The sequence below is a fragment of the Anas platyrhynchos genome, chromosome Z (assembly GCF_047663525.1).
Source record: "Anas platyrhynchos isolate ZD024472 breed Pekin duck chromosome Z, IASCAAS_PekinDuck_T2T, whole genome shotgun sequence".
NCBI classification, from domain to species: Eukaryota; Metazoa; Chordata; class Aves; order Anseriformes; family Anatidae; genus Anas; species Anas platyrhynchos.
The window spans coordinates 75,301,815-75,318,061 of NC_092621.1; the positions used below are offsets into that span (position 1 = coordinate 75,301,815).

A 16,247-nucleotide genomic window follows, 5' to 3' on the forward strand; every position below is an offset into this window, starting at 1 on the left:
TGAGTAGATGAGAATAAAGGAAGATTTTTATTTTAATTCTATCCTGAGGAGGAGGGAGAACCTCATATCTTTTAAAATGAATACAGTAAATAAAGCAAATATTTTTTTCCCAAGAAAATGGCTTTTGGGAAAAGAACAAGCATGCTGTTTGGAAAATTGAGACAGGACTTATTTGTTTCAGATTGAGGGAGGGTGTAATGACAAACATCTAGTGGTTCAGACCCTCTGATGAAAATTAAGTTATAACAGAATCATTGGTCACAGCTGATGCCCTTTAGGAAAAAGCTCTTGAGGAAAAAAAAAAATAATAAATTTTGTGGATTCCAAAGACGATTATTTCTCAAGGTCTGTCTCATTAGAATTAGTGTGTCAGAAGGCAAGCCCCGAATTTCCATGACCAAAATATTACAGTTAGAACATGCCTTCTCTACAGTTACTGAAAACCTGCCAGAGCACTGCTCATCAGTGCTAAACATAGGAGCATTATCTATAACGCTCGCGTCACTTAGATCAGTATCACACAGCTCAGGAACAGCGACCTCTCCCACAGAACTGGTTATGGAGGCAAGGAATGGAAAACAGTGAGCACTGTGCCACGGGCTGAAGTTCTGGCACGTAGCCAGCAGTGGCACCGCATCCTGCTTTAGTCAAAAGACAAATCCTGAAGCAGTCTGCCAAGGGCACTTACGGCCACAGCTTTGTTTGATCATAGATTAAATGACTACGGTGAAGAGAAGGAAAAGCATCTCTCTTGAGAAAAAAGAGGATGGTGGTGGCAGCTACATTTGTGTACTGCGCATAAAGAAAGACACACTCTAGGAAACAGCCTGTAATCTGGTCTGCACGTCTCCAAACAACTCTGCACCACAGCAAGCTCTACAAGCACAGCGAACACAAAACAAAACCTACCCTTTGTTTGAACTGTTACTGTAACCGAGACACTGGTGTTTGTGGAAGAGATGGTAGTGATATTCACCACGTAGTTACTGCCAGAGTTGAGATCTAAACACACCTTTGGGTTATCGTCACTCGTAGTGATGTTAAATATCACATCCTCTGGGAATGTCTCCTCATCCCATCTTTGGCCAAGTATATGAAACTATTAAAGGATTTAAAAAATAAAAAAAAAAGTAATATTGCAATTGTTTGTAGCTCCCCAAAATTCAGAACACTAGTTCAATAAAGCCTTGAGAATCCGGGTAACACCTGTTTTAGAATATCAGCTCAACTGAAAAAATAGGATTGTGACCCACTGTTCTGGTGCAACAAGATTACTTTGTAAATTAGATGGTTAATTTTTTCTGGATGTTAAAGCAATGAGTATGTTTTGTTTACTTCTACAACAAATAGAACGGATCTAAAACATGGACCCTAAAGACATCTCCAACATGCAAAGCAAGCTGTAAGGGAATATTCTTGTGTACAGCAATACAGCTGAACACTACATTTGCTCACCACTTCCTGTTCTTTCTTCTGTTTTTTCTTTACAGAGCAGCATTAAGACTGAGTGCCAAGCAACAATAACAGCCAGGCTCTGCTCTGATCTTCTCAGTACTGTGAATTTAGAAACCTGGTATTTGTACGAGGTGAAGGGACAGACAAAGCTTATCTAGATGAGCTGGGGGCAGTCCAGTCCAGACTGTGTTCTGAACTTCACGGCTTGCATCTGTGCATGTATCATCCACAGTTTTGACTGATTTCAGGCAGACGCAGGTACATGGATCATATTACAACAGAGATCCACAGTTTGCCATTTACCACTGAGTACAATGAAAAGCATGGTTTTGAACCGTTAAGATAATCTGGAGCTTGTCTTTTCCATCTCACTGTTGCTCAATAAAAGCCCTCAAACTACAGCCACATTGGTTTATCACACAGCAGGAGGAAGAGAGATTGTTTTCCAAAATCATCACCCAACTTCAGAACACAGTTTCCGTATTAATCTTTCAGCCCTGGAGATCCTAAGTAATCCCCTTTTTATTTTTTTCATATTTGGCCTCAGCACAAGAAGGACCTGGACCTATTAGAATGAGTCCAGAGGAGCGCCATGAGGATGAATGATCAAGGGGCTGGAGCACCTCTCCTGTGAAGACGGGCTGAGGGAGCTGGGGATGTTCAGCCTGGGGAGGAAAAGGCTCCCAGGAGACCTTCCAGTGCCTAAAGGGGGCCTACAAGAAAGACAGGGAAGGGCTCTTTGTCAGGCAGTGTAGTGATAGGACAAGGAGTCGTGGCTTTAAACCGAAAACTGGTAGATTTAGATTAGATGTAAGCAGGAAATTATTCACTCAGAGGGTGGTGAGGCACTGGCACAGGCTGACCAGAGAAGCTGCGGATGCCCCATCCCTGGAGGTGCTCAAGGCCAGGCTGGATGGGGCTTTGGGCAGCCTAGGCTGGGGGGAGGGGTCCCTGCCCGTGGCAGGGGGTTAGAATTAGATGGGCTTTAAGGTCCCTTCCAACCCAAACTAGTCTATGAATCTATGATATTTGGACATGCTCAGAAAAACAATCTGCCTCTGGGCTGTTGTTATTCCCAAAACATGGGAACTCTTCTTGCATTGTTTTGGGTTACAATAACCGAACTATTTGTTTCTAAGAACGTGTATCTTAACTTTTATTCTTACTTTTACAGACAACAAAAATAGTAATCATAAAGGTTGCTTTCCACTTCTAAGAAAAACAGTTCTAAAAATGTTAAAATATAGGATGGTTGAATCTGTTGAGCAAGGCACAGTCTATATATGAACCCTGCATCTCTAAAACAAGTTACATCCAGTATCTGTAAGTGATAGGCTGTTTACTTGAAATGTTTGACTCACGGATAGGGACAGAGACCACGTTGTGCAATGTTTTCTATGTCAATGTGACCTCCAACTCTATGACGGAATTTCACTAAAACACAAACTTGTGCTGAAACGCATCTTGTAGTTTCAAGGAGATATTTAGATACTTTAGTAGTTGGAATCAGTTCCCAACAGCTTTTGAGTCTTTCAAGTAACATTCAGACAAGTAGATGTTTCTTTCCTAACCCAGTCACCGTTAGGGTTCAGGGAGGTGCACTGGAAGAGTGAGCCAAACGCTTACAATACAAACCAAACCCACAGAAATGACTTCCACTAATGACTCACACCAAAACTAACCAGGACAAAACTACTCCCAGTCTCAAATGCTGCCCCACTTACTGTGTAAGTTTCCTGCACTCCTCGTCTTCCAGTTTTTCTTTGCCATTTCACGCAGGTTTCATTGAATATGGACAAATTACTGAATAATTCCTCCTCTGTGACCAAAACACAAACACAGAATAAACACAGTGATTATTTCTCACACAAATTTTACTATATTTGGAGTAACAGTTTATTCACTCCTTTTCCCTGTTCCTTTCACAAAGGATAAATAAAACCAAGTAGGTGGGAGTTCTGTAGCAAGTCTTCCCTTAACTATTGCGGCTCCTAAAATTAAAATAAAAAGCTAAGCAAAGACGCATATTCTGAGCTAATGGCTGCAAGCTGCTTAAACAGAGCCAACATTACATGAAGTAACATGAAAAACAAAACCAAAAGACTTTGCTTGGTTTGCATTTTAATGTAGAACAATTTTAATCCTAGCAGCTTTATAGATCTTGAAGAGGATGTTAAAACTGAATTACAGTATCCTGAAAGCAAAGGAACAAGCTCATTCACTCCAGCAGACCTCTGATACGTTTCTGCATATCAAAGTACGGGTAAAGAAGCAATGCCCCAGTTCCAATACTGCTGCCACTTGTTCTGTGCTCTCCTTGAATTTCAGTGCCAGCATCTTGACCCCGTGAGATGCAACAGTCTGCCTTTTTAAGAACAAGCCACTCACACATGAACAAGACTTTGTAGACTGTTGAATTTCATGGATTAGAAGTCATGTTAAACTGCAGACAAAAACGCAAACTGTTTTTGAAAGATCTGTCCATAAGAAAAAGAGACTACCAATAAGCCAACTGAAAACAAAACAAAGCAAATCACTCCTCTGAATACAATAACCTGCATTAAAGCATTTTAGGAAACCTGCACTAGACTGGAAAAGAGGTTTTTGTTTGTTTGTTTGTTTTAGCTGAATGAACATTTTAGTTCATTGTTTGGGCTTCTGTTTTAAAAAGCTGTCTACATTTTTTCTTGTCTTATAATAAATAAAATTAAATGACATAGCTACATGAAAACTTTTCACACCAGACATTAGATTAAAGGAATGAAACCCACAGAACTAAGCATGCAGTGACTACAGTTGTAATAACCAGCAACAGAATCCTCGACATACCTGTGTTAATTTACAAACTACTTGAGATTTGGTTTGTGTCTCAGAGAAAGAACACGGCCAGAAAGATCTACTCATCCATTCTTTTTTTAGGCAGCTCTCTCACTGCTGTCATCAGACACGGAGCAGTTGCCTTCACATGACAAGATAATCAAATATCCTCTCATAGCTAAGAGCGGAGCTCCTGGTCACAATTTAGATTGACAGCAAAGGTATTTGCTCCTCTCCTTGCCTTTGCTGTCCTTCAGATACACCATTTCTTTGTCCTGCTGCTGTATTTTCTGATCGCATTCACCGCATGGCCAAGGTCATACAAATCCAAGCTCATACAGATTCTAAACTAAAAAGCCCTTACTAGCCACTGAAAATATGAAGGGAATTTATGTAACAGCCTGGGCTGATACTTTGGAGACATTCACACAGAAGTTGATGTAATGCTCTGGAGTAAAGGCAGACACAGCTCTGGGCCCCCGTCCTTCATAAGTACACTTCATTACCATTTCATAATTGTGTTTTCATAAACGTCCCTCTTCTGCAGAACAACAACAAAAAAAGGATCTGCATGCCATCTCAAACAATTTCCCTTGCAGTTGGCTGTGTGATTCATTGCATTTAAATGCTTACTCCTATCATTTGTTTCACAGCGATGACTAGAAACTCCACAGTATTAAGACTGTTGTATCAACACAGAACAAAAGAATATGTTCAGTTATTGTATTCTTTAAATCAGACACACTTTCATTAAAGGACTGGATGGCAACAGTTAGAGAGCAGCCCGACGGAAAATATTTACATATACATTAAATTTGAATTAAAATGCAAAACAACTTAAAAAAATATTTAATCTCTGAGATCACTCAGCAAGAAAATCAAGCATTTAATTCACAAGTTTATAAAATATTCTGTAAAAATAAAAAATTAAAGAGCTAAAGAACAGAAAAGTGACTTTGCTAGGCATAAACAAACCTTATATAATGGCCTTCTTGGAAGGGAGATAACAGAGTCATTAGCGTTTGTTCTGTAATGACATCTCTCTGTTCTGCCTTGCTTTCTGCACTTTCCCAAGGAGAAAGCCACCATACATTTACCACACATCCCCAGCACAGACGGCAGACTTTTCCCAAAAAGGTCATGCTCTGAGAGGGTAGGAGTGAGAGAACAAGGAACGCTGTAACATGCACAGAAAGCCCAGCACAAAGAAGCCCTGGGCCTTCTGAAGAGACCGATCCTCCTCCTTTACTCTGATCACACACTCTTAGGTTGGATTGTCAGATAGACAACAATGGCTTGATTAAACTTTAAAATAAACACAGTATTTAGTAACAGCACCAAGGTAATTATAAAAAAATATTCTCTCACCTAGAGAGGGAAGCACTATATATGCGTAAACTCTGTGAGATATCTTAGCAGGCAATGGCATCCTTGTCCTCAGCACATCCCATTTTAATCCACGTCTTTCACTCAGACTCAAAAGTGAGATGGGAGAACGAAGAGCCTCAGTTTTGCCGTGCTTCATTCAACACTAAGAAATTTCAACTTGCGATTAACCAAGAAGGCCGCTGGATGCCACTGTTGCTCAACTGACCTTCAGGTTACCTTCACAACCCTCATCCCATCCCAAGGGAAAGGGTCCTAAAAGCAGCGTGCAAATGGATGGGGATCAGAGCAGCAGTGTGGGAAAAGACCCTGGATGAGACACTGAAAGACAAATTTGGGAGAGAGCTGAGACGCAAATAACACCTGGCTGTCAGCTTCCAGGCAAGGCAGGTGCTGGTAAGCAGAACACAAGTGGGAAAACAGAAAGCAAGCAACGAAGTGAATCGTCAGCGCAGTGAGCACTAGAGGGGGAGGAATCATGCTAGAAGACAAGAGAAACTAACTCTAAGAAGAAAAGAAGATTAATGTCTTCTTTGCTCCATTCCTAAAAGCCCTGCTAGGAGGAAGGGCCTCTTTCTGTGCTTGAGTGCACGGAAAAATGCTCAGATTAATAACAGCCAGTGCATAATCACCTGCACTGTGGTGCTGTCCTGCCCTTGCCCTGTGCTGCATGGTACAACCTCCATCTTCAGCCTTTGCAAGTTCAGGTGCCAGTACTCAGGACTATTATATGCTGAATCAGAATAAAAATCAACACTCGGATGACTGTATGTCCAAACAGTCACTAGAAGCACAACTTCTTTCTGGAAAGAGTCCAGCAGAGGGCCACAAAGATGATACGGGGCCTGGAGCATCTTCCCTGCGAGGAAAGGCTGAGAGATCTGGGTCTGTTCAGCCTGGAGAAAAGAAGACTGAGAGGGGATCTCCTCAGTGTATATAAATACCTGAGGTGTGGGAGACAGAGGGATTTGGCCAACCTCTTCTCAGTGGTTTGTGGGGACAGGACAAGGGGCAATGGCCACAAGATGGAGCCCAGGAAGTCCCACACCAACATGCGAAAGAACTTCTTCACGGTGAGGCTGACGGAGCACTGGGACAGGCTGCCTAGGGAGGCTGTGGGGTCTCCTTCTCTGGAGATATTCAAGGCCCGTCTGGACGCCTACATGGGCAGCCTGCTCTGAGGAACCTGCTTTGGCAGGAGGGTTGGACCCCATGATCTCTCCAGGTCCCTTCCAACCCCTGCAATTCTGTGATTCTTTCACATACACCATTCATTCATTAGTCCTCAGCTGGAAGAGCACTTGACTGCCCTTGACCTGAGCTTGAGATATGTTTTACCAGTGAAGTATTCCTGAACTTGCATGGAAAAATGCCATTTAACAGAAAGCACAAAGAACCAGCTCTCATCTGTCATCTCATCTTTTGCAAGTAGCTAAAAGAACATCCACACAGGCGAATTCATGTGCAGAGCTTTTCCCACCCGTCCTTGCACATACACACAATTTAGAGGAAATAAAAAAAATGTTGTCTTTTTTTGTATGTTTTGTGTTTTCAATCCTGTAAAAGCTGTGAATAATGCTGCAAATGCCATCTGCTACTAACATGCAGTACACATATGTTCAGACACAGAAATGAAATGTCTGCAAGTGTATTTCAAAGGGAACTTCCACCCAGACTGTTTCAAGGCACCTGTTCCATGGCAAACAGGCAAATTAAATCTTGCACGGTACCTTTTGCAGGCATTTTTACAATTTATTTTACAAAGAGGTATCTTCAGTGTTTGTACGTTTTAGGACAGCATAGTTTTTTTTAAGATATTCTGTCATTTTTGATAACACACTTGCTTCCAGTTTATTTAACATTGAAAACTTCAGCACATTTCCACCTTCTGCTCCTATGTTTACATAGAGGAAACTCACAAAAAAAAAAAAAAAAAAAAAAAAGAAACAAAACATCAAAGCTGCAGGCAGGGACAATCATTTGGGAAGAAACAGACAGATGATTTACTACTTCCTTCACCTAAAAATGTTACCAGGAGATAATTAGGAGTACAGTAATTGAACCAGATTGACAAAAATGTAAAGAGATACAACTGTAAGCATGTGTAAAGGAAAACTGTATCAGTCAACAGTGACAGATTAGATGGGATTACCTGGACTGGAACTAGAAATGCACACAATTTACTCCCTAGGTGAAAGAGGTTCTGAGGACTGCTATTTACCATCACAAACTGAGAAATAGTTAATTTGGTTAATTTGATTTCAAACAAACAAAAAGACTAAATAGCCCTACTGAGCAAAAAGCTACTTTTTTTTTAATTTTTATTATTTTTTTTAACATCATTGGGGTTCCATCGCTTTGTTGTAAGAAGCAGCACCTACTAAAAAACATGGATTCCACATGTGCTTTTTCCAGGCAATTAAAAAAATTATCAGATTACCACATATCTGGATTTAACATATCAAATTAGCCCTTTACAACAACTCAGGCCAATCAGGTCCTTTTCACTGATGACTACGGTTATCCCAATTGTTTGATGGGGTCCTTATTCCTCCTGGGTTTTGAATCAATGCCCACAGACGTGAGTGACACCTTTTCTATTAAGCTTGCAACTGTTGACATGAATTATTTACACATGGCTGGAAACAGAAATTAGTAGGACAGCGATCATTAACCCATTCACTGATGCATGGAAATTACTGCCACCACAGAAACATCCCAGCTATTTTTCTGTATCATCCCTACATTGTACAACTGAAAATGTAAAACCTGACATCTAGCTAGAGGGGAAAATAGCCATTGAGATTAAGGACAAAACACAGGAGAAAGAGGGAAACTGTAAGCAAATGAAAAACATCTCTGATTAAAAAAGAGAGTAAGTAGACCCTCTCAGTTGCATGGATATTATCTTTGTTTTGGGTCTGCAGTTAAGTTACACCTGAAAAGATGGTCCTGCCCCGTTTATTCCAGATTCAGATTTTGCTTTTGATTTCTTTCAATATTTTTCACAGTATAAAAGTATTCATTTCCTCTTTTGCAACATTTTAAAGTGCACAGTATGGACAATCTCTTGTCTCTTCTCTGAACTGATTCATCAAACTGCTCCTCCTTCTAAGCCTTCAGAAGTCAGAAGAAGCATTTATAAGAAATCTGTATGTATGTAGCAAGTATCCACCATCCCTTAGGATTTTCACCGTTGGTATACAACACACATTTAATAGGACTTGGCTCAAAAACAACACTTATTCCCTTGATGCTTTTAAGATATTCATTATTATCGTAATATTCAAGTTCCACGTTATTATCTCAACACGATTACCAGAGGTGAAGACATGCAGCTAAACTCTGTTTGTAGATGGAGAGCCACAATACAGAGAAATGAAACAGAAAATTAACCTTCAGTGAAAGAGAGACGGTCAGTATTGCATTGAGTAAAAAGCACTGTGAAAAAGAGCATGCACATACAGTTAAGAGACTGAAGAAGCTCCAAGATCAGGATCAGATGCAGTGTGTACTTGCATAGAGAACAGGGGAGGCTCCTATTTGAGTTCCTGGATCACATCTTGGGACTGAATCATCTCATCCTCTGTGCATCAGAATCCTACAAACTGCTGTCAGCCCTTACTGCTTATCACTGCTTTGGAAGGCAGCTTATAGCTGATCAGTGAGAAACCTGTGCTGTCAGACTTAGCATCACAGTGACACAGAGGCCGCATTTCCCTTATGACTACCAGAAGCTCTCTCGTACTGTGGGAGGTTTGAATACTTCAGCAGTAATGTGCATCACCTTCCCACACAGGCCAATCCACTCTTTTTACATACCCATGTATTTTTCCCACCCATGTACAGCAGTTGCTTCTAGTGCAAGGACGGTATTTCACTTAACATATCCAAGAAGTTTTAGTCAATACATTTCTAAAAATATAGTGAATAGGGTTACTGGAAACATATTTAAATACTGAGAAGCTATTCTTTAAGGCACACCTGTGTCTTCTTTTCTTTGGATAAAAATAATGAAATTGGGTAAACTGTTTTCCTTTCTTAGGCACTATCTCGTCACTACCCACACCAACAGTTGCTAAACATAGCACTGAATATTAACAACCTCCACAGAAAACAGACAGAGAGAAGGAGTTTTCTGGGATCAGAATAATGAGGAGCAACTAACCCAACATATGTGGTCAAACATTTGCATCAAAGCTCACTAAAAGACAGAAACAACTCCTTTTACACTTGCATGTCAAATAACCCTGTTTCCTCTCCCTGCTTTCTCAAACAGATACCCTTACAGACTTGTTAACAACATACACTGCATTTGCAAGTGAATATTTAGGAGTAAGCATCCCAGATGCATGACCAAGGCATGAATGACCTTTTTTTTTCAAGCCTTCTCACAGCTAAGATCAATCTACCTAACAAGGAAGAACAGAGTGGGAAGGTTTCATTTTATACATTTCCCTTTTACAAAAAATGCAACTGTAAATCTAATGTTACCTTGTGTAACATTTTCTGCACATACCCAGAGCAACCTCTGCAGGTCATAGAAATAATACTACCAAGAAAGCTCAGGTTTGACAATTTCTTCTCTGAAAGTCATGAGGTGAAAATGAAGCTGCTTGTTTTAGACTATCTTTTACTCCACTGCTGCATGCTCTCATGCATTATAGCCAAAGCCCTTCTGTTACACAAACAGAATCATTATTTTCACAAGAGCATATTATTTTCACTCTATAAAAAAATTCCCAGATTTACCAAGGAATTTTCTGCTACAAAAATAAGTGAAACCATGCATTCCTACTCTACAGAGGAAAACAGCAATTTTATCTCATTTGGAAGACACTTGTTACTGCTAATGTGTTAAAAAGATAGTAGTTTAAGAAGTTGGAGACTTTTGTATTAATTTTTGTACTAATTTCTTATTTATGATTTTTTTCAAATATGTCTGGATTAGTTAAGCTATTTTATTTTAAAGCATTTCCATTCTACTTGTCCATAGCTATGACCGTTTTTTGCTGTCTGATCCAACAGCTAGAGCTGGAGTTCACCCTTTGGCCTCTCACAACCCCCCTGCTGAAATCCAGAGTAAACCTGCACGTGCAGTCTGCAGGTTCAGGCCCTTCAAAGCTTTGCAGTGCTCAGTGCGTTCAGGAAGAAGAGCAACGCAAATAAAGTATGAATTGTGACTTCTAACATCAAAAATTCCATTTTTATTAGGGCACGATAAGAAGTGAGAGACCTGTTTGTCTGTGTGCTCATTTTAAGTGATGTTGCATGGTTTACATTTGCAGTGAGTACCCAAGGCATCAAGTGAGGCAAGAGAGGCCACGCTCTGCGTACAGGTTTGGTCTGTGAGGTGGCAGCAGACAAAGCGGTCAAAGGGACACTTCCAGCCCCTCTGGAAAACATATGGCTGCTACAAAACCATGGGAGCATTATCACCTGCAGAAGACAGCAATGCTACTTAAAATTGCGAGATGGATGGTCATCAGGATAGCTCTTTCACACAAAACAATACTGAGGAGCACAGCGGCCACAGCCCAAAACATCTGCTAATTCCTAGCTATTATTAAAATGTCATTACAACCTGTTTTCAAGCCCACAGCATGACAGAACCTCCCTTACAGATCTCCCTTCTCAGGATTTGTTCTTTTGTAGGACAATCCTCCTGGACTGAACTTCTTAGAAGCCAGAGATCTAGGCTGGAAAGGTCCCCAGACAAGCTCCAAACAAATTTTACTCTGTGTATCAGGAGAGAAGGAAAGAAAGGAGTTTTCAAGTTCACTGCCCCTACTATTAGGTTGAGCACAACTAGTGTTACCAGGCCCAGAAGAGAATATTGTTAAATGCCACCTCCTTGACCGATGATGTTCCCCTGTCCTTCAGAGGATGGTGTTCTCAGTGCAGGAATCAAACTCCATTTGCATTAGTCCTTTTCTGTTTGAAATAAAAAGCAAGGCAGATACAGCAAGCTCTAACCATGACATCCCCTAGAAATCGCTGTGTGGTTATCATTCTCTTCCTTGCCTTTTCTGTCTGAAAGCACTATCATGTTCTCTACACTGCAGATTAAAAAGGCATTTCTTGCCTTTCATCTACCCTACCTTCAGAACAGGAATTAAAACCTATTTAAATAGCACATTCCTACAAAAATTACCTACCGTAATACTTACCTTTGCATACGTAAGTAATATTCTCCCACTCTTGGTCCATTGTGCATTTTGAAAAATTCCTGTCTCCATCGAAATAATATCCTTCTTTACACTGATAGTACACTCTGCTCCACAGACTGGTAGAGTTATCCCAGATCATTTCTGTGTGTGGAATCAGCAAAGGTCTGCCACAGTCTATTTCTGGAACAGAAAAAAAACATTATAACAAAACCTGAAAATGGAAACAAGGATGGCCTGTCAAAGAATTTAAGGAGATGTGGATAGTCCCAGAAAACACCACATTTTTTCACTTCCTAATGACTTCTAGCAGTCAGGTCAGTGTTTCAAAACCTGGCATTTCATGACTTGAAAATTTATAAAAAGGTGGACCATTTATCCTTCAAGATTAACAGTAAAATAAAGCATCATCCTATTTTTGAAATGGAGAACAAGGATCTCTAAGCAAATTTTTAGAAATGGAGCCACCTTCCCACAACACTCCACCACATTATTTGTTTCTTAATTTTTCCAATCATTAGTAACAATAGACCTGAAAAATGGTACGTGGTCCAAGGAGAGACATGGAAGAACAGCATCAAGAGGCTTACATCCCCTTGCCAGTGGATTTAACTCGAGCTTTGAGAGAGAAAAAAAAAAAAAAAAAAAAAAAGAGGCTGCTACAGACAAGCAGAAATAGTTCTTCTGGGGGAAAATCTGGCTTGTTGAGACCTCTGGAGTGGTAACTAGAAAGATATGGTAACCTGCTTCAAAATTACTTCATTTACTTGACTGTTTCAGGGAACTATAAGAATAAATAAAAAAAAAATATATCAAATCAATAGAAAAATATTATTTGGGGTTAAAATTCCCTTTCTAAATAATAAGGAACCTAAAATCCTAGTTCTGCATTGCTTCATTTATGAAAAGTAAACTACTAAAGCTTAAACACAGAAAACAAGGCTTTTAAACCTCTTCAATCACTGACCTTAAGTGATTCTGAAATTCTACTTCAAAAAAAGGAAAATAAAGTAAAAAATGAAAAATGTAGAGTAAAAGTTAATCAAATGTATTGCAGTGTGGAATACATCTACCATAATGACTACGTACCTTTCCATATGCCAGTGTGTATGAATATGTCACAGAATCACAGAATTTCACAGAATCACAGAATTTCTAGGTTGGAAGAGACCTCAAGATCATCGAGTCCAACCTCTAACCTAACACTAACAGTCCCCACTAAACCATATCCCTAAGCTCTACATCTAAATGTCTTTTGAAGACTTCCAGGGATGGTGACTCCACCACCTCCCTGGGCAGCCTGTTCCAAACTATGTGTATCAGTTTACTAAACATATGTATCATGTATCATGTATCATATGTATCATATGTATCATGTTTAGTTTTACTAAACATATGTATCAGTTTACTAAACATCAGAAAAAGGCTTTTGAATAACTAATTTACATGTGTAGAATGCTTAACATATAGAAGAACAGTATGTGATGAGATACAAAAATGACTGCTCCTTAACTGCAGCTCTCTGCCTATAGCTATCCAGTAATCAGACTGAAAGCAGAAATGCAGAAGTACGTGTAACACAGACAACCTTTTATTTGAAGTGGTAACCCTAAACCAGAATATTAAGAAGATTTTAACAGTAGAGAGTGGTTGAAACACCATTTAAAAAACAAACAAACAAACAAACAAAAAAAAAAAAAAAAAAAGACTGTATTTGATTGCAACGAACAGAAGACTTGGCCTCACAGGACTGAGCTGATGAGACATTAATTGTCCTGTAAATGGAATGCTGAAGTCGTGTCAGTGTGAACACTGACTAAAGACTGTACTTAACCCCAGGTCACATAGTCATTAATATTAGCTCAATAGTAACCATACACTAGAAATTTTGCTGGGTAAAGCACTTTTTTTATTTTTTTGATGTTACTTTCTGTTACTTTTCTTTCTTAACAAGGAACTTGTTAGGCTACATTCTTCCAAATTTCAAAAACAGAAGGAATTTATGAGTTATGTCAAGTAACAACAGCATGGTTCAGCAATCTTAGTCAGCAACTGGAAGATGTACTGGAATTTTAAGGAGAGGCTAGCTGCTAATAATGATTCCATTTCTGAGGAGTGGCTTTGACCACAGAATAGATACTAAGCTAGGAAAATAGCAGCAGTTTTGGCTGAATTTTCATCTCATGGAAATCCCAATGTCTAACATGCAAAAAATACTGAAAATGTAGCTTTTGTCCTGAGAATGTTTTTTTTTTTCAAGAATTATTGCAACTTCATTAACAACATAGATTAAAAACTGTTCAAAATATGGCTGTTGTTTTGTGATTGTACTTCATATTCCAGAAGACCATATAAACCATATTCCCACAGAAGGTGTCTTGAACTGATGACTGTGTGACTGCTATTTATAGTGATGGCTGAAAGAGCATCTATCCTAATTAATACACAGGCAGATTTGATTTACCTTTGCATACCAAATCAGCACCATCCCACCATCCATTGGCATTGCAGACTGCAGTCTGATTGCCACTTGCAATAAAATAACCATGAACACAATTGTAAGTGACTTTACTTCCATACGTGGTCTTGCTTGAAGATGCTGGGCGTGCATTTAGGATAGAAGGTGGATCCCCACAATCCACACCTATGGAGAAGACGTAAGAGGAAAATGAACTGTTCTGTCCAATAGTAACAATGGCTGCAGTCACATTTATCAGATTATTTTGCTGTTATCCATTAATTCACTTCTCCTGCAGTCATCCAATTCTCCCTCAAGTCCTCTGCAACACTCCCACTGCAGCTGACAGAACTGCATCTACTCCAGAGCTGCTTCCATACTGAGTGAGTTCTGTTTGCCCTTCCCCTCAGCATGGCATGCAAGTCTCTGACTCTTCCCTCAACCTGGCTGCTAATATGAAAAGAATGCCCTGGGTTTTTACTATCCTTATGAATCTCCTGCTGTTGCCAACCAGATTAAGGGTGGTCTTCTGATTCTACACCATTTGCAGTGAGTCAGAGGGAGGCAGACAAGCAAGAACTAACTCTTTAGGAACTGAAATTTTTAAAAGTGCACAGAGACCAGAGAAATGCAAAGCCATAAAAAGGTTGCAACACGTGAGACAGAAGCTTCTTCTTAAAGCAAGAGTCTACATGATGTTCAAAACACACTGCAATTAACAGCTGCTCTGTTCACAAACACAGTAAGTTGGCATTTACAAATGCACAAAACAAGAAGTCAAAAGCAGTACGTTTGCTACTATGTCCATTTTTCTTAAGTAAGCAACTGTCTAAAAGGCTTTCATGTTAGCGTGACAAAACACCATTATTCAACAGTTCAACTGCGCCTCTCCACATATAACACAACTTCCCAGATAACTGACCTTTCACCTCAAATTTTTGTTATTAATATTTGAGGGAAGCTGTGCTCTTAGAAGACACATTTTACATATATTTAAATCAAAAAAGGGGTATGTGCCACTTTCAGTGTCTTATTGTGAGATCAGACACCTTACCAAGTTTGGCCTAGCATCAATGATCAATTTTATCATCACCTAAAATAAACTCCTAAATTAGCATAGGAAGGAGGACACAAGACAAACTTCTTGATTTTGCTGAACAAGACAACATTACACCTGGCCAGGAGAAATCTTCAGTTAGCTGTGATAAAGACGCATCAGAGAAACTGTCAGAGCTTAAGGTGCTGATATAAAGAAAAGAAAAAAAAATCAGGCATGCTAGTTTTACAAAAAGAGAAGTTCTACTTGAAATGCAGGAAAAGAGCTTGCAATACAAAGGGGAAATAGTTTGTCATTTCAGACTCATGGGTTGTTTCCTGGGTTTTGAGGTGTTTTATTTCATTTAACAACTGGAAGTGTGCTCAGAAACTCCAGCCTGACCTACTGTTTGACTGCAGGAATTCAAAAAATAACGCGATCAGAATATCAATGAAAAATATTTATATATATAAAAAAAAAAAAACACATTATCAATAATTCACAAAAGCTATATTCAGGGACCTTTCAAGACTTTGGGCACTTCCTTTTTGTTTTTTTAATTCATTGTCCTTATTTGGGGGAAAACATCATTTCAATTAATTTATTTTCCATGTCAATGTATTTTGTTACTTAGCAGTAAGGGCTACTAATAATTTAATATTAAATTCTTTAACCTTTTCTCTCTCATGAATTTTCTAGTGCTGTTTAATATTTCACTTTTTCCAGACACCCTCCTTTTCCTTATTCATGCACAGTTGCATAAATACTACATTCTGTCCACTCTGTAAAAATAAAGCAAGCAGGAAAGACCTGTAGACCACTCTCTTCTCTAATTGATTCAGGATGACAATCTTCCTCTCCCCGAAAGGAAAGAGAAATCGTGTCTTTGCCTGAAAGGTCACTGACACCTTCCAACTCTGTGGCCTTT

The 16,247-nt window shown here is 39.4% G+C and overlaps 1 protein-coding gene across 2 annotated transcripts in view; it reads right to left on the reverse strand.

The window, feature by feature from the left end:
• The window catches only part of SUSD1 (sushi domain containing 1), a 46,178-nt gene that overhangs the window by 24,190 nt on the left and 5,741 nt on the right, over positions 1 to 16,247 (reverse strand). For both annotated transcript variants that reach the window (XM_038170863.2, XM_038170864.2), the window contains exons 6-9: positions 14,290 to 14,469; positions 11,829 to 12,008; positions 3,180 to 3,274; positions 910 to 1,099 (exon numbers count right to left, since the gene is read on the reverse strand). In XM_038170863.2, the coding sequence (XP_038026791.1) occupies positions 910 to 1,099; positions 3,180 to 3,274; positions 11,829 to 12,008; positions 14,290 to 14,469 (645 nt within the window). The remainder of the gene's footprint in view (positions 1 to 909; positions 1,100 to 3,179; positions 3,275 to 11,828; positions 12,009 to 14,289; positions 14,470 to 16,247) is intronic.